The 22363-nt window shown below is 55.8% G+C and overlaps 1 protein-coding gene across 1 annotated transcript; it reads left to right on the top strand.

Annotated features, from left to right (window-relative positions):
* The first annotated feature begins 1893 nt into the window (after positions 1–1893).
* BPIFB2 (BPI fold containing family B member 2) lies at positions 1894–20276 on the top strand. Its single transcript, XM_040447335.1, has 15 exons — positions 1894–2027; positions 4522–4615; positions 6428–6532; positions 7393–7539; positions 9374–9434; positions 10324–10384; positions 14564–14655; positions 14902–15087; positions 15310–15363; positions 15877–16047; positions 16874–16941; positions 17126–17171; positions 17927–17990; positions 18304–18380; positions 19937–20276. The coding sequence occupies exons 1-15, from the start codon at positions 1919–1921 to the stop codon at positions 19976–19978; spliced, it is 1377 nt and encodes a 458-aa protein (XP_040303269.1). The 5' UTR covers positions 1894–1918; the 3' UTR covers positions 19979–20276.
* Positions 20277–22363: the final 2087 nt, after the last annotated feature.

The raw sequence follows: 22363 nt of genomic DNA, 5'->3' as shown, positions 1-22363 counted from the left end.
TCAGGGGAGGGCTTGCTGATGTCCGTGGTCCCTGTCAGTTCTGGGGGCACTCGTGGGGATCCAGCACAGGGTGGGCTTGGGCCTGGTGTTTGGGCTGGTGTGGAGTCAGCGGGAGCCATGAAGGGCTCTGGAGTGGGGGAAGGCTCCAAGTCCCCTTGTGCCTACACTCCAGCTAAGCCACGCAGAGGAACATAGGGGCGCCCTGCGGTTGTGCTGTCACCTCCCGTGCGTATGTGTGTGTACACGCACAAACACGTATACACCCTCCCAATGCCAGGAAACAGTCAACTACTCACCCATACACACACACACACACACACACACACACACACACGCTTGCAACACACACACTTTCCTCTGATGCTAGTGATTATTACCTAATGCACATGTGTCTGTGTGACTACACGCACACAACCACATACTACACACACAGCCCTCATACACACATATATACAAACTTCTTCACGTATACACACAGCTCCTCGGGCCCCAGATGGCCCAGGTGGGGCCTGGAGTTTGTAATGTGGAAAGAGATGACGGGCCACACCCATGGCGCGTGAAATATGCGTTCGGAGAGAGCCTGAGGTGTTAGGTAGCAGGGACTCCCTCTCATCCGTTGCCCTTTGAGTTAGGGTTCAGGGTGTGGCCAGGAGCAGGGCTCAGTCAGTGACTGGGGTCAGGGATCAGGTAGCCTCCTGCTCCTCCCGAAAGGGCCACGTTTCTGAGAGAGCTTAGAGCCACCAGGCCTGAGAGGTCGGTGAGTCGTGTCCCTGACTTTGGGCCTGGCCAGGTCCGGCTGGAGTGCTGAGGGGGCCCTGCGAAGAGTGGTCCTCTTTCCAGAGATCTCCTGGCCTAGGAGGCCCCAGGGTGGCCCATCCCCAGGGTCCTGCGGCGCTTGGCAGCAGCCCGGTTACGTGGCCGCCCCACCACGTATAGGATGAAACACTTTGGCACAGGACGTGTTTGCAGGGAAAACACTCGCAACCACAAGCAAACCTGCCCCTCCCTGGGTCCCTTTGCAGTGAGCCACACACACCTGGGAGCCTCATAAAACAGCTTCCACACCTGCTAGGGGCTGAGAATCCACCCGTCCCAGAAAACCACCTGAGGTAGGAATGGGAATGGGGTTGGCACCCCTCCAGGGAGGAGCCTCGACTTCCCCATCTGTTTAACGGGAATACGACTTCCAAGCACCTTCCACAGAAGGGTCCATCCCCGGTCTTGTGGTGGGACTTTGGGCAAGTGCCACCTCGCTGGGCCTCCATTAGCCCATCTCAGCAGCGGCCCCTCATTCCTCAGTCGGACACAGATCCATCCGCTTGGCTGGGCTGGGTCTGGAGGGGTTTGGGGGCCATGCTAGAGGCCTGCATTTAGGACAGTCCTCAGCTGGTACAGGATAAGGTGAGGACAGGAGCCACCCTGGCTGGGTTCGAACAGCTGGACACTAGGATGGGCTGTCACACTGGGCTGGACTCCTGGCATCAGGAAGAACAGCCCTGGGCTTGGGGGTGGTAGGCCCGGGCTCTCTCCTTGGGGCGGGAGGCTGCTCTCAGTGTCCCTAACCAAGAATCTCCTCCACCTCCTCTGGCATGGCGTGGGTCCTACCGCCGGCCCTAGTTTGCTGTGTGGCCTTAGGCAAAGCCATGTCTTCTCTGGGCCTTGGGGCCCGCTTCCAGACCAGATCTCCCTGTGGCTCCTGAGGAAGCAGGCTGGGAAGGTGATACCTCCCAATGCAGAGATGCAAAACGGACGTGTGAGGGTCTCGGGTAGGGCTGCGATCACCACCCAGGGCTTGCGACCTCCGGGCTGGGGTGGGGTTCAAACGGCCAGCGGGGTGGGGACGCATTCTGGGCAAGCTTTCTGATGCTCGTCCCCGCCCCAGCCCACAGATCTCGGGGAGGCAGTGGCCAGGACAGCCATGGCTCCGGCACGCAGGGTGGGCCTGTTACTGTCCCTGGTGCTGCCTGTGGTCAGCGCCTCCATGCCGGGCACCGTGGTCAGACTCAACAGGGCCGTGCTGAGCTACGGTAAGAGGCGTGCTGCCGGGCTACCCCGTGTGACAGGGCACGAGCATGGGCACGGTCCCAAGCGTGCCTGCGGATCTGTGAACTCAAAAGCCGCACGGGGACCGGGGTTTTATCTCCTGGGCTGCTGTGTCCCTGGCCCCCAGATAATGGCTGACGAAGTGCGGCTCGGCAAACGCTTATTAAGTAAATGCCCGAGCGGGGGTATATGTCCTGTCTGCCACGCATGTGCGCACGCACGGCTGTACTCGTGTGGCCCCGCGAGGTGGGCAAGGGTTGGTGTGGGTGTCTTGCTTTTGCTCGTGCGTGTCTGCGTGCAAGCCTGAGAGTTAGTGGGGATGCATGTGCCCATGTGTGCGCTTGAGTGTCAGCACGTGTACTGACTTGTACGCGTGCAAGCGCCACGCACGTGCCTGGGTGTGAGCATACAGGTGTGGCTGCCAGGCCTGCACATGTACATGCGTGCATGCAGGGTGGGCTGTAGGTGCACACACGTGTGCCGGGGGAAGGCACGTCTGGCACAGAACTGGAGCTGGAGCTCTGTGGGGTTCACAGGAAGAAGACCAGCACTGCTCTGGGCCCCTCTCGGGCAAGGTCTCTATCCTACGACTCTGCCCGTCCTTCTAAGACCTGCTTCATCCCCCGAGGAGGGCACAATGAGAAGACGTAGGCCCAGGGAGGGACAAAAGCTACCTCCCAGTTGCCCCCGGGATCCCACCAGAGCTGGGTCAGGGGTGAGAAATCAGAAGCCGTTTCTCCCAAGTCCAGACCAAATTCAGATTACAGCATGAGGCACTCAGGTCAGACAATAGAAGGGACTTTCAGTGGCCCAGGCCACGAAGTACGGAGGCAGCAGCGCCCCTGGCACACACACAGCCTTCCGGGACCTTGTATCCGGGCAGATAGGCAGGCAGTGAAAGGGGTCAGTGACCCGTGTTAGTCTGTCACTGGGCCATGGAGACGTGCGTGGAAACTACAGGCAGGGACATGAGGCCTGCTGCCTTCCGCTGGCCGTCATCGCTCTGCCTGTCCTGTGTGAGCCTCCTTTGTCCCCAAGAGCCATCCCAGGTGCACCTGCGTGTGCTCTTGGTGGAAATCCAGCAGGAGGCTCAGACCGCACACACCTCTTTCTAAGGTGGCGCTGGGTGGCTTCTTAACAGTGTCTCTCCAATCCCGTCTTGCAAACCTGTGTCAGGCGAGCACTGTAGGTGGAGTCTAGGGGCCTGGGTGTGAGTCTTGGCTCAGCCACAGAAGGTCAGGCTGGAGAGGAGTATCGAGAACATAGAGGCCGCTGGCCTTCCGCTCCAGGTCTAAGGAAACCAAGGCCCAGAGGGGCGCAGTGGTTTCCTGGTTCCCACAGTGAGTCCGAGTGAAGTCCAGGCCTCTGCACTCTTCATCTGGTGCTCCCTTCCAGCACCATTACCTCTCGTTTTCATCCCACTCATGTTGGATGGTTTAGTGAGCACCTCCCTCGCCTGGCCGCACAGGTGCATGAGGAAGCTCAAGGGCTTGGAGGCCAGACGCCTCAGCTGATCCAGCATCCCCTTGCCAGATGTCCTCACTCTCAGGAAACCGGGCACAATGTAGTACCTACGTCATAGAACTGTGAGGAGAGGCAAAGCCCTCAGAACAGTGCTGGGCACAAAAGAGGTGCTAGAGAAGTGACAGTCATTATTATTATACAAATAAATAGCAGTGAAAGCTAACATTTACTGTGCATTGAGGCTTTACAAGGACGCTGTGTGACAGGTACCTTTATAATCATTGCAAATTTACAGACGGGGAAACTGAGGCACAGAGCAGCCACAGTGGTAGTGTGTAGCAGAGCTGGGATTTGTACCCAGAATCTGAGGGACTCCAGAATCCTCAGCCTCTGGCCCCCCAAGGACAGCACCCCCATTCTCTGTCCCACTCTACTGGGAAATGCTCCTTCTGCTTGGGGACTTGGGGGAAGGCTCCAGAAGAGATGGGATTCGATCAGAGTCTTGCAGAAGGGCAAAGGATGTTCTTGTTTATGAGGAGTGGGGCAGACAAGATTTAGAAAGGCAGGGGGCACCCGGGTGGCTCAGTCAGTTGGGCGTCCGACTTCAGCTCAGGTCACGATCTCGCGGTCCGTGAGTTCGAGCCCCGCGTCGGGCTCTGTGCTGACAGCTCAGAGCCTGGAGCCTGCTTCGGATTCTGTGTCTCCCTCTCCCTCTCTGCCCCTCCCCCCCTCTCTGTCTCTGTCTCTCAAAACTAAATAAACATTAAAAAAAAAAAAAGATTTCAAAAGGCAGAAGCAAGAAGGGGAAACGCATGCCTTGCAGGGCCTGGTGTGAGTAACACTCGTGGGGACCCAACTGCATCCCCCACCCCCTCCCTGCCTGTGAGCAAGTGTAACACCCTTCCAGTCTCCAAGTCCCCTCTGCCCAAGATGTGGGGCAGGCGGTGGTGGGTGGTGCGGTCTTGCTCAGCAGCTCCCGAGGACAGTCTCTCCTCACCTGCTCTGGCCCTGCAGTGTCTGAAATTGGGAAAGCCCCGCTCCAGCAGGCCCTGAACGTCACAGTCCCGTATTTCCTGGACTGGAATGGAGAGGTGCATCAGCCCACAAGGTGAGTGCTCCCACCTCCTGGGAAAAATGCTTTAGTCCACTAGATGAGTGCCCCACATATTGGGGAGTGCTCCCTACCAGCTCGAGGGGGGCTTCCCCCATCAGGTAGGCCCACCCTTCAGGTGAGTGGTCACAAGATGATTGAGGAGCTGGGACCAAGGTGGAGACATGGGGGTGGGGGTGGTCCTGGGGCCTCTAAATTAGCAGATTTCTGCCCCCAGGAGCCAAGACTGTAGCTCCTGGGTCCCCAGGGCTGGCAAGACCCTGGGCTACTTCCTCCAAAAGCGAGACACTGAGTTGAGACACAAGTCTGAGCCTAAGTACCCCCACACGCCCTGTAATGAATAGAGACTCAAAGGCAGAGGTGGATGGGGGCCATCTCAAGCTCAGACACCCCCAGGGGCTGGGCCAACTGTCCCCATCCATGTGGGAACAGATTGACTATTGCCAGATCTCTGGATACCCAAGAGAAGTCATATATATATTTAAAATCTATCAATTTTGTAGGTGCCTGGGTGGCTCAGTGGGTTAAGCATCTGACTTCAGCTCAGGTCATGATCTCGCGGTCTGTGAGTTTGAGCCCCGCATCGGGCTCTGTGCTGACAGCTCAGAGCCTGGAGCCTGCTTCAGATTCTGTGTCTCCCTCTTTTTCTCTGCCCCTCCCCTGCTCATGCTCTGTCTCTTTCTCTCTCTCAAGAATAAACATTAAAAAAATTTGATAAAAAAATCTATCGATTTTGAATGATGGCAACTTACCAAAAAGCACTTAAAACAGCCGGTGTGGAGGCCCCCAGTTTGACACTCTTAGGGTAGACCTGGGGCACTGCTCTTGGCTTACAGTGGAGAACTGAGAACGACATAAATACCCAAGAGTCAGGGATTCCTTAATGTTTTATAGTTGGCCACACGTGTCCTTGTTTGTAGAAGTGGGAAGACAGCCAAGGCGGGTGTCAAGTGAAAAGAAGCAGGTTCTAGGTCAGCCTGTGTCCCAAAGAGAGTCACAGAAAGATGTCAGCTAAGTGCTAACAGTGAGATTGTTCGAAGGTGGAGTTTTGATGTGATTTTTAAAATTTATGTCATTTTGTATTGTCTGAATTCCCACCTCCAGCTGTGCAAGGGAAAACATGACTCATTTAGGGAAAAAAAGGAAAAGATAGTTAGAAAGTGCTTAGAGAGGGCACGTGGGTGGCTCAGTCGGTTAAGCGTCTGACTCTTGATTTCGGCTCAGATCATGACCTCACGGTTGTGAGATCAAGTCCCTGGATCAAGTCCCAGGCTCTGCACTGGGTGTGGAGGCTGCTTGGGATTCTCTCTCTCCCTCTCTCTGGCCCTGACCCCTTGCTCTCTCTCTCTCTCTCTCTCTCTCTCAAAAAAAAAAAAAAGTGCTTAGCGATCAGAATAGGCAGCTTTGAAGGGAATGAGTTTCCCATCCCTGGAGGGCTACAAGCCAAAGCTGTTTGACAAGCCAAAGAATGCCATGGAGGGGAGTTTCTGCCTTCTGTGGAGCCCACCTTCCAAGACTTCCCCACTTCTGTCAGAAACCAAAATCTCTCCAAGACCCGAACAATCATCCCACTCACTTCTTGCCCAAGGCTGGGAATCCTCTCTGCATCCTTTCCCCACCAGCTGGTTGTCCAATAGTGACTTGCATGCCCCCTAAGGTGGAGAACTCACTACCTCTTCCTCATGCCATGGTTCCCACAGTCAGAAAGTCCTTCTTTATAACATCAGCAGCGTGGCTCAGAACACCCACCCCAGAGGTGATTCCAAGGTTTAATGAGGCCACCCCATCACCTCCACTCCCACCCTACAGGATCCAGACTTTGAACATCCGTGTGCCTCACTTCCACCTGAAATTCGTTGCCGACTTCGGGGTGCGATTGTTGGTAGCAGCCAATTTTACTTTCAAGGTCTTTCGGTGAGCGAATCTCCCTGGGGGCAGGGGTGGGCAGCAGGATTTTCAGGGAAGCTCCAAGGGGCAGAGTGAGGGGAGGGGAGTTAGCAAGTCCCAGGACCTGCACCCAAGCCTTCCACTTCCTGTCCAGTGCTCCTTCCCCACCCTCCAATTGGGGAGCGAGATGATGAGAGAATTTCTGAGAACCTGGACCCTGCTCAACAGCTGTGTCCCCGGGGAAGCCATTTCACTCCTGCAGCCCTCAGTTTCCTCCTCTGTGAAGTGGGATGAAACTCTGCAGGATGGCTGTGAGGGACACAGTGAACGGATCTGTTGCCGTAATTCAAATCACACCTCCTACAGGTGCTCGGTAGATGTAGCTATCAGAATTATCCCCGTGTCCCAGGCACTTTATGTGTGTTTGATTTCCAAACCATCAGCGTGGGCATCCAGAGGGATCTCTTATTTCAACCCCTCTGCGCTGACACGAACACCGTATGAGTGCTTGCTGTGGGCCAGGCTCCACGCAGGGTGTTTTCACATGGCCACCTCTTAGAAAGCTCAGCACAGCCCGGAGAGATAGGCACCATCAAGCTTATGTCCATTTCACAGAAGAGGAAACTGGGGCTCAGTATGGGGAGTGACTGGCCCAGGGTCTCGCAGTGAGAAGGTATGGGGAACCAGAGTTCAAGCCATCTGCAGCCATCTGCTGCAATGGCTGTGACCTTGAGTGGAGTGTGGAGGGCTCTGAGCCTGCCCCAGGCGGGGCCATCTCTCACCTGCCTGCGTCAAGTGGAGGGCAGGCTCGGGCCGTGGGTGGGGGGGGGTTGTAGGGTAGGCTCCGCTGGGTGGTGCCGCTGGGGCTCAGGAATGGTGTCCCACAGAGTCCCAGAGCCCCTGGAGCTGATGCTGCCCGTGGTAGTGCTGGCCGATGCCCATGTGGCCCAGGGCTCCATCGGGACCCCCGTGGTCAGCATCTCTGCCTGCTTCCTGCTCTTCAGCAACGCCAATGTGTCCGATGGCAGTTCCAGGTGAGTGCCTGGTGAGGGCTGGGCTGCAGAGTCCCAGCTGCCCAGCCTGTGGTACCATTTCTCGAGTTTCCTGCTCAAGCTTTCACCCAATTGCCCCAAGGGGCTTAAGAGACCCCCAGTATCACACCTGTTTTATGGCTGAGGACACTGAGGCTCAGGGAGGGGAAGGGACTTGCCCAAGGCCACACGGCGAGGTCATGTCCCCTCTACTGCGCTCCCCCCGACCCACAGCACATGACGATGCACAGCCATTACCATACTGCTCAGGGAGGATGCTGGCCTGACGTGGCTCTTAGGGACCTCAGAGGTCTCTCCCTGCAGAGATGGGGATTCTGAGGTCCAGGGGGCTGGGACCCGTCAACTTCACTGTGAGTCAGGGCTGCATCTAAAGCTGACAGGGGCTCCCACCTCCAGAGCACCTGCTGTGTGCTGTGCAGGTTCTAAGCCCTTTACGACATCACAGCAGTCCTACCAGGAAGATGTAAGTATTCCCTTGTTTTATGAGAGAACAAATGGAGACCCAGAACAGTTAAGTAACTTGTCCGAGTAACACAGCTGGCAAACGGCGGAGTGCGTTCAAACCCCCGTAGCCTGACTCACCTCCTGCATGATGTCTACCTTCTCACATGTGAGCTGGGTGGGCATTTGGGACAGGCCTTTCTCCCCCCAGAGGGGGCTGGGCACAAGTCCGCCCATCTTGGGTCCCATGATCTTCACGTGTAACCCATGACCCCTCGCCGTCCTCACGGGCAGGGGCTGCTCATGGAGAGGAAAGCCCAGAAGTTAAAGACATTAGAAACACAGCTGTCCTTCTCTCACCTCCCTTGAGGTGCAGTTCAGTGAGCTTGGGCTGAGGCTTGGATCAACATTTATGAATGGATAAAGAAGATACAGCACACACACACACACACACACACATACACACACACACACACACACACACACACACACACACACACACTGGAATATTACTCAGCCATAAAAAAGAAAGAAATCTTACCATTTGCAATGACATGGATGCAACACAAAATGAATCAGTCAGAGAAAGGCAAATACCATATGATTTTACTCATATGTGAAATTTAACAAACAAAACAAACCAGCAAAGGGAAAAAGAGAGAGAGAGAGTCAAAATAAGAAACAGACTCTTAACTAGAACACACTGATGGTTACCAGAGGGGAGGGGGCGTGGGGGGGAAACAGGTGATGGGGAGGAAGGAGTGCACCTGCCTTGAGGAGTGCGGGGTGATGTACGGAAGTGTTGAGTCACTAACTTATACACCTGAAACTAATATGACACTGTATGTTAACTATACTGGAATTTAAATAAAAACTTAAAGTAAAAAACCCCAAAGAACTATAGTCCTATGGATCCCCGCTGAGAAACAACTTAGACCCATCTCCCATTGTCCAGAGGGGAAACTGAGGCGCAGAATGAGGAAGGGACTCTCCTGGCTGTGTCACCGAGAACTGGAGCCTGAGCAGGAAGCACCCCCAGCTCCCTGGGCTCAGAGTGGCCATGAAGCCAGTGGGCCAAGGACGGGGCTGAGTCCAGCTTTCACGGCGTCTTCTCTGTCTCCCCCGAGCCTGACCTCATAATCACGTTTTGGCCACTTCCGAACCTCCAAACCAATGACCTCTTTTTTGAGGCCCAGTTTCCTCATCTGCGGGGACAATGGTGCCAACACTGCGTCTGGCACATGGGAGTGAGGAATGGGATTCACTGGCCCCCCTGGCTCAGGGGAGACCCTTGTCTTTGAGACTGTGGGCCGGGAGAAACAGGCCGGAATGGGAGCCCCGGAGCTCAGGAGCGTTTTCTGTGACTCTCCCTCAGCGTGGCCCCGGGGCCGCTGGCCCTGGTGCAGAAGCACGTCAGAGCTGTCCTGCGGAACAAGGTAAATAGACCTCCTGCCAGATGTCCCCGGGGCCAGGCCGTTGCTTCCCCATGAAGGCGTGGTGCATGAATGGGGGATTGTAGGCATGGGGGCATTGGGACAGTCAGTGCTTTTTCTAAAATAGAAGGCCCATGGGACTTCTCCAATTTTCCCATGAAGGCAGGAAAGAGGCTGAGGGGATGGTCTGGGGCAGTGACAGACAGGACGAAATAAGGGTGGATTTGGGGGCTGTGGGGAAGGGAGGCCCCTGCTCCTGGGCCAGTCCCAGTTCCATGCCGGAGGGTGGCGGGGAGGCAGTGCTATCAGGGGCCGTGGGGCTTATGAAAAAGACAAAAGGAAGGCGGACAAGAGCATGGGCACTGGAGCCAGGTGTGGCCTGGGCTTGAATCCTGGTCCCCTCCTTCCCGGCTGTGACACTCGGACAAGTCACCGAACCTCCCTCGGACCCCATTTCCACATGTGCAGCACAGAGAGTAAACCTCCCTCTCCAGCCAGGTAGGGTGGAGTTGAGCACATTAACATCTGTGAAGAGCTTAGAACAGTTTTGGCAGAGTGAGTGCTGTGATTCCCGTCGCTATTTCCACCCTTGTCATTGGTCGGAGACAGTGCCTCTGGAGCTAGGGTCGCACTGCCAAGGGCGGGCCGCTTCTCCACCTCTGCCCCTTCCCACGCCACCCCATCTCCTGATTTGGTCCCTACAACCCCAAATCAGCCCACTCGGTGCCATCCCACACCCAACAGAGGCGGGCCCACAGTGGCCGAGGAAGGAAGGGATTCCAGACCTTGGTGGGCCAGAGGAGGCTTCCAGACTGGGACCCTAGACCCTCCCCGCCTCACCCCTCCAGCCCCAGTGCCATCCTAACCAGCCTCCGCCTCTGTCTTGCCACAGCTGTGCCTAAGTGTCTCCAACCTGGTGCAGGGCCTCAACGTCCACCTGGGCACTTTAATTGGTAAGAACTGGGGCCCAGGGGGAGGGTACTGGGGCCTCTGAGCCCCTTCTGGGGTCCCTAAGATCCTTCAAAGGGCCCCCCAGTCAGGGCTGACCTCTGGGAGATCAACCGTAGGATGACTGAACAATTATTGATGGACTTGGGGAATCTCCAAATTCTAGAATCATGTCTTCGAATGTTTGCCGTGTGCGTGCAGGTGTGCACATGCGTGTGGGGGGGGGGGGCGGGGGAGTACATTCAGCCTGCAGTTGCCTCCTCCCCTGCCTGGAGACCAGAGACCCCGTTGTCCCCTGGTTTTGTTCCCACATCTCCCACGTTCTTTGCCAGACTCTCCCCACTGGCAGTTTGGGGCTTAATGTATTCTATTTCCCACCGGACACCTTCTCCGGCAGGCTTCTCTGACTCAGCACGTGAACTCAAGCTCGTCTGCTCCCAAGTGCCCCTGCCCCCACTTGCCTTCTCAGCCGCCATCCACCCATCCAGAGGCGAGCCTCCCTCTCCTCTCCATCTTCTGTCTGGCTTGTCGGCCTCTGATTTTTCTAGGGGTCTTCATATGCAGGAGCAGGAGTACTGGGAGTATACTAGGAGCAAGGCCTGTGGGGATAACCCCCCACCCCCAAGCAGACCCTGAGACAAGCTGCTAGCCTATGTGGCCTGAATGGGGTGGGTCCTAGGGGTACTGGTTGGGGAGGGGTGCCTGCGGAAGGGGAAGGAAGGTGTATTCTTGAGCAGAGCGGCCGAGGCCAACGTGCCTGCATCCTGCCTGAGGGACAAGAGCTGGGGTGTTCATCTGCCAACACTGGTCACATCCCCACTGCCCCCCACGCCTGCCTCCGCTACCACGGCCGGGCTCCCAGGGCTCGGAGCCACAGTGCATGGTCCACGTGGAAGCGTGGCTGCAGTAGTGACCTGAACAAGTCTGGGTCAGGACTTGCTCTTACGACACAAAGCTAAAAGCTGTGAAAGCAGGCAGGCCTCGTTTTGTTCCAGTGGTTGTTTATCCGCATTAATGACATGCTGGCCCTGGTGGGGCGCCTGTGCGGCTCAGTCGGTTAAGCGTCCGACTTTGGCTCAGGTCATGATCTCACAGCTCTGGGTTCGATCCCTGCATCAGGCTCTGCTGACAGCTCGGAGCGTGGAGCCTGCTTTGGGTTCTGTGTCTCCCTCTCTCTCTGCCCCTCCCCCCCACTCTCTCTCTCTCTCTCTCTTTCTCTTAAAAGTAAATAAACATTAAAAAAGAAAAAAACCCACTCTGGCCATCACCTGCCCTGCCCCGGTCGGGTCAAAGAGTGCATCCTTTGTTGATCTGGGGGTTTTATGTTCTCCCGAGCCTGAGCATAATCCAGGGCGCCCTCCGTTTTCCCGCAAACCTGTCTTAAAGATGCTCCTGTTGGAAGCACACCTTCCTCTATCTGAGCACTTTGCCCGGGATTCTAGTGCTTCCCCATGTCACCATCGCTGCCTCTGTAAAATGCAGAGGCGTTGACTGTCGGCAGATACGCCTTGCAATGGGAGTCAGGGCTTTACCTCTTAGCTGTCACGCGGTGTGGGACAGGTGTGCAGGGACAGGAGGCAGGGCGGCATGCTGGTGTCAGGTCAGGAGGGACGGCCGACAGGGTCCATGTTTATCTGTGGTGGGTTCTTCAGTGAAGACTTTCGTATCAGGGTAGCTTTGGCTTTCTTGGGCAAACGTTCAACAACAGTCCCGTGAGGCGGCCTCCGTCCCCCCAGTTTCTAGACGGGAAATTGGAGGCTCTAAGTCTAAAATCCTCAGCACGATGCTAGAACCACCCATGAGCTGGCTCACGCTGGCTTTCTCCTCTGCACGTGTCCACCCACTGCTCTGCCCACACGTCATGGCCCGACTCACCGTCCCCGCAGGGAACAGTCCTTGATTTGGCCTCCTCCCTTCATTGCTGCCGCCCCCCCCCCCCCCGCCATACTAACCTTAACAGGAGGCACCGAGACATCAAGGAAACTGGACCTGGAACCAAAGGACATGAAGTTAAATCCTGGCTTTGTTGCTCAAATGCTGTGTGGTCTCAGGAAGTCACTCCACCTCTCTGAGCCTGACGAGTTCAATCCAAACAAACGGGGCTCAAAATCCTTATTTCTCCCATGTGCTGCTATGGGACAGCACAGGGTAAGTGCCTGGCGGGCAGTAGGCTCAACAAACATTCGTCCCTCCCTTCTCCCTCGTGGAGTTAGCGCCATCAAGATGCTTGTGGCTGGGCTCATAGCAAAGACCAGCTCTTGCCCTTTTGTTTGAGGAATTAAAAAAAATCTGGTAAAGGAAATCTAAACGTCCAGCCCTAGGGGACTCTTTATACGAGTCACGTACACCTACGGCGTGGAGTGACAGGAGCCATTAAAAGGCATAGCTTAAAAGGGCATTTTTTTTTTTTTAACGTTTATTTATTTTTTTGGGACAGAGAGAGACAGAGCATGAACGGGGGAGGGGCAGAGAGAGAGGGAGACACAGAATCAGAAACAGGCTCCAGGCTCTGAGCCATCAGCCCAGAGCCCGACGCGGGGCTCGAACTCACGGACCGCGAGATCGTGACCTGGCTGAAGTCGGACGCTTAACCGACTGCGCCACCCAGGCGCCCCTAAAAGGGCATTTAATCACCCAGCAGCATGCCTGGCAAAATACAGTATAATAAAAGCTAATATTTACTGTAGTATTATTAGCTCCGTTTTACAGATGGAGAAACTGAGGCAGCCTGCCTTGAGAGCCGTGCTCTTGACTAAGCTATAACGCCACCCCGTAAAGAAACTACAGAAGGACCCAAAGCCACACACGGCTTCGGTGCAGCTTTACTGAGGGGAGGACAGATGGCAGGGAGTTAGTCTCTGCAGGAGAAAATACCGACAAAAATAAATTTGAGATTCTGGGCTATATTTTTTCCATCTTTCAAAAAAAAAAAAAAACAACCCTTCTGTATGTCCACAGTGCAGTATTTAAACATTTTTAATGTTTTTATTCATTTTGAAAACATACAGTAATTTTCTCTTTTAAGTGTCCAGTCCTCTGAGTTCTGACAAAAGCATACAATTGTGTAACCACCTCCAAACTTGAGCTACAGAACACCTCGCCAGCCCCGCAGATTCCTCTGGGCTGCCCCCCTCCTCCCACCCCAATCTTCTGACGGCCACGGAGCTGTAGAAATGGAGTCATACTATATTGCTTTTACAAGCACAAGAAATTTCCAGAATACTGAGGAAACAAAATTAAATCCGGAGGAGACATTAGAAAATCAGACCAAAATCTGATGGACACACACACACACACACACACACACACACACTTTGGTCATTCAGAGCCTTGGAGGACCTATTGCTAAAAGCTGGGTTTTCTTGACCGCAGGGTTGAGCCTTCACCTGCCACGCTGGCTAGCCTAGCCGTGTCCAGAGATGTGGCTCCCACGAGTGACTCACCCTTTGCAACCTTCCCAGTCACAATATTCTGAGCTTTGGGGGAACTTGCCTTATAACAATTGGACTGTAATTGGAACAAAAGTTTCCCTGAGGGTCTCTTGGGGAGCAGCACTGCTCTGCTCCCGCAGTGCATGGTCCCAGGGGCATGTGCCTTTGGACTTTCTGTAGGAGGCTGTGTGATCAGGTGGAGAGAGACAGACAGGTAGGTATACAGTCCCGGGCACAACTGAGCTCACCAAACTGTGTGTGTGTGTGTGTGTGTGTGTGTGTGTTTGTGTGTGTGTGTGTGTGTGTGTGTGTGTGTAAAACGGGCTCCTAACCTTACAGGCTCGTGGTAAAGATTGAATGGGACAGTGTAAGTCAAATGTCCAGACCTTGACACATGTGAGCTCCGTTCTTTTTCTGCCGTCCCTTCTTGCTTTCTTCAGGGGGTATTTGTGCCTAGAGTGACCCTTCCCTTTCCTTCTAACTTGGGGGTCTCTAGTCTTCCATTGATTCGGAAAGTGAGAAACCAAAACTGTTAGAATTGTGTGTAAAGTAAGAGTCCACAGGCTGTAAGCGGCTGAATCTTGGGTGCGTGCATTTTGTGACATAAGTTCACTTACTCAGAGACCTTTTTTTTTCTTACCTCCTCGGCTTCTTGGCCTGGGTAGTCAGATAATTGAGTTTTCTGGATAGATGAGGCATTGGTAGGTAAGGCTAAGGATGCCATTTTTTCTTCTTCATCCCGCTTTCATTTAGGCCTCAACCCTGTGGGTCCAGAGTCCCAGATTCGCTACAACATGATCAGTGTGCCCAACATCACTAAGGACTACATTTCCTTGGATATCAACGTAAGTGTCACCTTGTCAGCACGGAGTCCTTGGGCTTGTTGCTTCTGGCATCTTTGGACTACAGGAGGGAGGAGGAGCTGGAATGGCCTTCCAGGCGGGAGCAAGGCATGCGGGCAAAGGTGTGAGGCTGGACAGCATGTGGCATATGGGTGGGTGGCATCTCAGAGCCCCAGGTTCTGTGATGGAGCCACCACCCCGCTGAGGCCCCATTGCTTTTCTCCCTCTCACCACCCCCCAACCCCATAGGCCGTTCTCTTCCTACTGGGCAAGCCCATTGTCCTGCCCGTGGACGCCACCCCCTTTGTGCTGCCGCTGCACGTGGGTGCCGATGGAACCATGGCAACCGTGGGTCTCTCCCAGGACCTGTTTGACTCTGTCCTCCTGCTGCTGCAGAAGGCTGGTGCCCTCAACCTGGACATCACAGGGCAGCTGGTGAGGGTTGGACCTGCTGCCCAGGGCACGTGGGACAGGCACGCCCGGTGGCCCAGCCTGAGGAGGACCCGCGAAGGTCAAATCGTGGGTGGGGCAGCTCGAGATCTGGGGCCACGGGTTGGCTGTTGGAAAGGTTAAATGGGGGTTACGGGGAGGCAAAAGCTGGTCTCGCTTGGGGAGTGGCTGCCCTCAAACCTGTCGTGATGTGGGGGCTGATTTCAGGAGTCGGGTGACAACCTACTCAACACATCTGTGCTGGGCCAGCTCATCCCCGAGGTTGGTGACATTTTCGGTCATTTCGGGGGCTGAGGCCCAGCTGGGACTGGAGTGGGGGAGTCTCTGGCTGTGGGGTCTCTGCTGGCTCGTATGTGTCCCATGCGGGCTTCAGTGCCTGTCCGTGTAGCTGCACCTGCTCTATCTGAGGAGCACCCCCAGCTCCTATGTTCTTTCCCTCCTATGCCCTCATCCGGGCACTGCCCTCTGCCCAGAAGGCCTTTTCTGCTTCCTTTTCTCTCGTTCATCTTCAAGACCAAGCTCGGGGTTACCTCCTAGGGGAGGCCCCGACCCCTAGCCTGGTCCAGGAGCCTTCTCAAGCTCCCTCGGCCCCTGAATTCCTGTCCCTCCTGGCACAGATCACAAGACTACCACCCCTTCAGGCGGGGCGTCCCTGAGGACGCCGGCCTGAGACCCAGTCACATCTGAACAGAGACGGAGGGGTGAGGAGTGGAGAGTCCACCCAGCCTTTGCCCCTAGGTGCCCTCCTCCCTCTCTCCCTCCCCTCGTCCCCAGGTGGCCCGCTGGTTCCCCAAGCCCATGCCTGTGGCGCTCAAGGTGCAGCTGGGTGCCACGCCCGTGGTCACACTTCATACCCACAATGCCACGCTTCAGCTGCAGCCCTTTGTGGAGGTCCGGGCAGTGGCTTCCAACTCAGCTTTCCGGTCCCTCTTCTCCTTTGATATGGTGAGTGAGGTGGGCTGGTGGGGCTGGCTGGGAGGGTGGTGACACCCGAGACCCCACTTCGGCACCACTTTCCTCACTTGCTCTGCTCTGTTCACACTGGGCTCCTTGCTGTTCTTTCACTATGCCATGACATTCCTGCCACAGGACCTTTGCATGTGCTGTCCCCTGTGCCCAGGACACTCTTCCCCTAGCTCTTGGCATGGCTGGCTGCTCCTCTTTCAGGTCTCGGCTTAAAAGTTGCAGCCCTTTTTTGGGGGCGTTTGGGTGGCTCAGTCAGTTAAACGTACGACTTCAGCTCAGGTTGTGATCTCAAGGTCTGTGAGTTCAAGCCCCGCATCGGACTCTGTGCTGACAGCTCAGAGCCTGGAGCCTGCTTCAGATTCTGTGTCTCCCTCTCTCTCTGCCCCTCCCCTGCTCATGCTCTGTCTCTCTCTGTCTCAAAAATAAATAAAAACATTAAAAAAAATTTCTTTTAAAGTTTCAGCCCTTTTCAGGGCAGGCTTTTTGAACCACCCTGAGAAAGCTAGGCCCCACCAGCCCTCTCCATGCTACCACTCTGCCTTCACAGCACCTGCCACTCTCTGCAAGGCCCTTGTCTGGTTACTTTGGTTATTGTTCACCTCCCCTGGCCTGTGAGAGTTCCCAAGGGCAGAGACCTGGTCTGTCTCGTTCACACTGTGTTTGTCCCAGGGCTGTGTGCAGGGCCCGGCACCTCCGGGGGCTCCACAAACACCTGAATCAGTCAGGGAAGGGGTGGGAGCTGGTGGCCAACTGAGGACTCCCACGTGGCTCTGTGCTCTTTGACCTTGCTCTCCCCTCGTGCCAGGTTGTGAACCTGAGCCTCCAGCTCTCTGTGTCCAAGTTGAAGCTTCGGGGGACCACATCTGTGCTGGGGTAAGGAAGGCCTCTTGGATCCAGCAGCCTCAGTGTGTTCCTCTGTGCAATGGGCCTGCAGCCCCTTGTCACAGTGTCACCCATCAGTGTCGGGCAGGGGAGCCTGGAATGCAGCACGTGGTACATGGTGGGGGCGGGGCGGGGGGACTAGGCCCCAGCACTAACCCTCCTGCTTCTCTTCCAGGGATATCCAGCTCGCCGTGGCCTCTTCCAATGTGGGCTTTATTGATGTGAGTGTGGGGCTGGGGTCTCCAGAGACCCCCTTACTGGGCTGGGCAGGCCTTGAGCCGTGTGCTTGCACATGAGTGCACCTGTACGAACCACCGTGATCGAGCTTCCTCCTGGGGTGCCTGGGGACAGCGGCCAGTCTGTCTTGCCCAGGCTGTCTGTCGGCTGGTCAGTCGGTCCGTCAGCCTCGGTTCTTCAGTGGGGCCCGTCAGTTAGCCTGCCTGTCACTGCCTGGTGGTCGATGACCGGTCAGGCCAAGAATCACTGAGTCTGTCAGTAATCAGACAAGCCAGCGTTGGACAGGGTTGGCGGCTCCTTCAGTCATGTGCCGTGGCCGGGTCATTAGCCACCACGCCGTCCTTTGCTGGCCGGCCTGTCAGTCACTACGGTCCATCAGTCTATCCACCATCAGTGCATCTGTCCATTGGTCAGCACCAATAAGGCAGCCGGTCCCCTGGCATCGGGCAGTCTGCCAGCCACCTGTTGGGCACACAGGGTCAGCCAGGTGCTGGTCTGTCTCCTCTCCCGAGAGCGGTTTCTGGGGGCCAGATGCTCAGAAAGCTGTCCTGACCCCAGGAGTAGCTGGGCTCTGCTTGGAGGCAGGACTGGGATGACCTGCCCTCCTGCCCACACCCGTGCCTCTGCCATTTGTGTGCCTGTCTGTGTCTGTCGTCGTGTTCATGTGTGGCCCATCTGTCCATCTCTCTCGGCCCCTCACTGGAGCGGGCCGACGGCCTCCCTGACTACGTGGCTGTAGACAGATCAAGTGCACCCACTCATGGACGCCGTGTTCAAGAAGCCCCTGCTGGATCACCTCAACGGTGAGCCCCGCCCTCCACGCCAGTAGGCCCCTACGGTCCCCTGCTGACCCTCCTCTGCTCCGGGTTCCCTTCTCGCCCCCTACCCACCGCCAGGGCTCAGAGGTTATGAGGGTGGGCGTTTTTAAGTTTTTTCCCCCCTCCCTAAGCCTCAGGTGTCCCTTCTGTAAAATGGGTCTAATAATAATGGCTCCCGCTCCCTGGCTGTCTGTGGGACTCAGTCACGAGGCACGTGAGGACTTCAGCACGGGGCCGTCTCCTGGTGGTGCTCCCTTGCGGCCTCCTGGCTGACCTGTTTCTCCTTCCCCTCCTGCAGCTCTCCTGGGCATGGGGATTGCCCTCCCCAACGTGGTCAACCTCCACTACGTCGACCCTGAGGTCTTTGTCTACGAGGTGAGAGCCTTTGGATGTGACCACATGGGCTTCCTCCACCCTCGGGGGAAGGCTGGGCTCAGCGAGGCAGGGGTGCCTCCCACCCTTCTTTCCCGCTAGTACGAACAGTGGGGTCTCTGGGTCAGCCAGGCCTGGGATGTCCTCTGTTCCTGTCAAGACCATGCCATGAATCCTTGGCTGTAACGAGACGGAAAATTTCGGATGTTTAGAGACATTGGTACAAGGGTCCTCAACAAATATGCCAGGCCACATTAGGGGACTCAGTTATCCCACAGTCTATGCCCTGGGCTGGGGGCACAGCCTCTTTGGTGTCTGTGGAAGATGACACACGCAGGCTTCTTCTGGTTTTATACACAAACCTCCATAGGCTGGATGGGGGACAGGGGCTTCCAGACCCTTCTAAAATCACCTTCCCTGTTGGGAAACTGTGGGCCCAGGGTGAAATTCCATCTTCACTGCCCAGGGTGAGACCTTACAACTTCTTGCCGTGTCACCTGAGATATAAATGATAATATTCTTTCTATTCACTCATCAAGACGTACACAGGACAGAAAGCTTAGCCAAGGTCCCTCAAGCCCAACATCTGTGTGTGTTATTCACATCTTCCGAGTGGGACCACTGATGTTTTCCCAGGGATGATGCCCATGTTGCTTTAGAGCTATGGTCCGAAGGCACTTGGGTGATCCACTCCCCCCCCAAAAAAAGGAACAACTACCACATGTTGGAACTTGGGCTATTAGTGAAAATTTCCCGGAGACTCTCCCAGATAGGTAGGGTCAGTGGCTGACCCACCCGCCGGGGTGCTCACCAATGTATCCAACTGGGTCCAAAGTCAAAGGTCTCTAGACCAGCACTGTCCAAAAACACGTTCTGTGAGGATGGAAATCTGCACTGTCCAACACGGTAGCCGCTCTCAGCCCCTGGGCACAAGTGGCTGTTGGACACTTGAAATGTGGCCAGTACAACTAAGAAGCTGAAGTGTAAATTTTATGTAATTTTAATTGGCTTTAATTTAATAATGGCTTCTGCACCGGACCATGTATGAGCTACAGGTGGGCAGGGCCTGGGTCTGGCTTGTCTCCAGCACGTGGAACAGGGCTCGGCTTGCGGCAGAGGCTCAATGAAGATTTGTGGAAGGAATGACTGGATGACCGGCAGGCCCTGGGCACAGTTCTGCAGTGCAGGGAGGGAGGATATAGGGAAGGCGTCTGGCTCTCCGGGGGAGACCCGGACGTGGAGAAGACGCTCAGTGGTTTGGACCCCCTGTCCTAACACAGCGCTGGTCCCAACGGCGTCCACAAGCACGCACTGAGCCCCAGCCCCACGCTGGGGGCTCTGCCCATGTGCCCTGGCTGCATCTTCGTTGTAGGCCTATAGAGTGGCCACTCCCAAGCGACAGCAGGAAGCTGAGTCCCAGAGAGGCGAAAGACGGCCCTCAGGATACCTGAGCAAGAGTGGCAGAGCATGAGCCCAAAGCCAGGCTGATGGGGCGGCTGGAGGTCCTACTGGCCCTCGTGTGGCCTCTGACCTGGCCCATGGTCTTCCTTGCCCTCCAGGGCTACGTCGTGATATCCAGCGGACTCTTATACCAGCGCTGAGGTGGGACCACCAGGGGAGCTGAGAGTGGGCCGGCTGCCTGCTTCAAGGTCTCTCTTGCCTCAAGCCACTTGGGAAACTGAGGCAAAGCCACATTTAGCCATCACCGGCAAGCCAGATGATCCAGCCAGGCTGTTTAATCTCCACTGGGTGCCTGAGCAACCCTACCCCTTCCCCTCTCCCTCTTTCCCCCTCCCCCGCCCTCCTTCCCTCCCCTCCTCCCCCCTCCCTCCTCCGTCCCTGTGAGCACAGACCATTTCTCCAGGCTGTACAGACCTGTCCCCTCTCGCATTAAACATTTTCTCGCTGCAACCTCCAGCCAGACCCAGTGAACTCTGTGCAAACCTGAGGCTAGTTGCCTACGTCCAATTCTTGGGTCCTGTTTGTCCCCGGAGCCACCAGAGCCACCTGGCAGAAGAAGAGGGTGTGACCACATCTCTGCTGACTGCATCTGTTGACTCCCTCACCTCCTTGCCCTGGGAAGCTCATATTTTGAAAGGGGACCCTGGAGAGCAGCACAGATGGCTGGCAGTTACCAATGTCATAGTGGGACTTCAGGCACTGTGTCCTCAGCTGGTGGCATTTCCCCTCTACAGTGTCAAGTCCCATCTTGCTCCTAGCACCTCAGAAGAGCCTCATGAGTCAGGCAGGCAGGCCGTGGGGTTTCATTTGCCAGATGCAGGGACTGAGGCCCAGCAAGGAGAGGAACATGGCAAGTCGCAGAGTGGGATGGTGGCAGACTTCTAGGAGAGGGCCCTTCTAGGACTCCAGGAATAAGATGTCCAGTGCCCTCTTCCATCACCAGCACCCCATCTGGGGTGTCCTTGGGTCACAAGCCTCAGGTGACAGGGAGTGCACTGTCTTCTTGGGCGGCGGCTCTGTCTTTGGCTTACCGGGACACAGGTAAGGGTCCGTTGGCAGGAGGGGACTTGCCTCCTCCTGGGCCTGTGGCCTCAAGTGTGTCTAAGTCCTTTCCCTTTGAAAGCTCTTCAGACTCAGCGGCTCACGCACGACAAGATGGCCTAAGGAAGACCAAGGGACGAGAACCCTGGCAAGCCAAAGCCATGTGATTTTCTTCCCGTGATAAGCTAAGCTCTTAGCCAGACAGAGTGTTCCTTCCTGCCTAGATATACGGGATTCACATTCTGTTTATTTCTCTGCGGGAAAGGGCCTGGATTCCCACCAAGACCTTTGGTACAGTGTGACACTAACAGGTCACCCTCTAAGGGTTACAGGTTCATCCCGACTCGGTGTGACAGGCGGAGGGGCCTGGAGCGACCCCAGGGTCTGGGTGGTAGGGAGGGGCACGGGCAGCGCTAAGAAAAGGGAAGGCCCGACCCTAACATCCAACCTCGCGATTGTGCTCAGGACAGCACGGCTCTTATTTCATTTGCTTGCTTAGTGAATTCATTCATTAATCCTACTTTTATTTGGACTTAAAATGGGCTCAGTCCAGGGCTAGGTGATTTGGAATATGACAAAGGCAAAAATTTTAAGAATACAGACCCAACCAGGAGAGAAAGTTAATAGCTTAGAAAAGGATTGTAAGCTCGGTATATAGGGTCCATCTATTAAGTGGCCAGTCCAGTGATCCAACCTTCCTTTCTTCCGTCCTTCCCTCCTTCCTTCCATCCATCTGTCCATCCACATATCTACCCATTTATCCAATCAGCTTCCTCACCCAGATAGGCCTTTGTTTGTACCCATGATGTGCCTTGCCTGGTTCTACAATAGATGCTTCTTCGAGAGGAGGGGATGAGCACTGGGGAGGTGGCGGCTGCATGCAGACACGTGTGGGTGCTTACAGAGGGAGTCCGGGCCCTGACAGGGGCAAGAGGCTTTCAGATCGGATGCACCAGAGGGGTGGGGTGGGGGGGTGAGGTAAGCGCTCTGGTTTGTTTGGAAAGGGCTGCAGACAGCCTGTCCCAGGCTGAGGCTGCAGGGTGGCAGAGGGGGTCACATTCTGGGCCAGTTGGACGGTCTCGCAGCCACACGACTAAGTAAGTGCAGGAAGCCCCTTCCTCTTGCACGCCCTCCCATGCCGGCAGCTGAGGGCACACTCACTCTAAAGGGGAAACGCTGAAACAAATCTGAGTGTGGGAGGGTGCATGCAGAGCCGTGGGACAGTCACTGCTGACACGTGGGGCAGAGAAGGCGAGCCTGCGCCCTCTCAGGTCTGGTCTGGCTCCTTCACGGGTCGCGTCCCCCCGCCCCCCATACACCTTGCACACACTTTCTCTCTGAGCCGTTGCTCTTTCTCCCCCTGGGACACCTGAATCTGAACCAGTTTACCCCTGTCCACCAGCTCAAATGCAGTCTCCCCTGGCCACACCCAAACCCCTCCACCCTGGTGACTCTGACGTCCTTCAATTTCAGACCACTGTCGT

The sequence above is a fragment of the Herpailurus yagouaroundi genome, unplaced genomic scaffold (genome assembly GCF_014898765.1).
Source record: "Herpailurus yagouaroundi ecotype Mexico unplaced genomic scaffold, PumYag 196, whole genome shotgun sequence".
NCBI classification, from domain to species: Eukaryota; Metazoa; Chordata; class Mammalia; order Carnivora; family Felidae; genus Herpailurus; species Herpailurus yagouaroundi.
The sequence above is the reverse complement of the archived record's forward strand: the minus strand, read 5'-3'. Positions and strand labels throughout refer to the sequence as shown.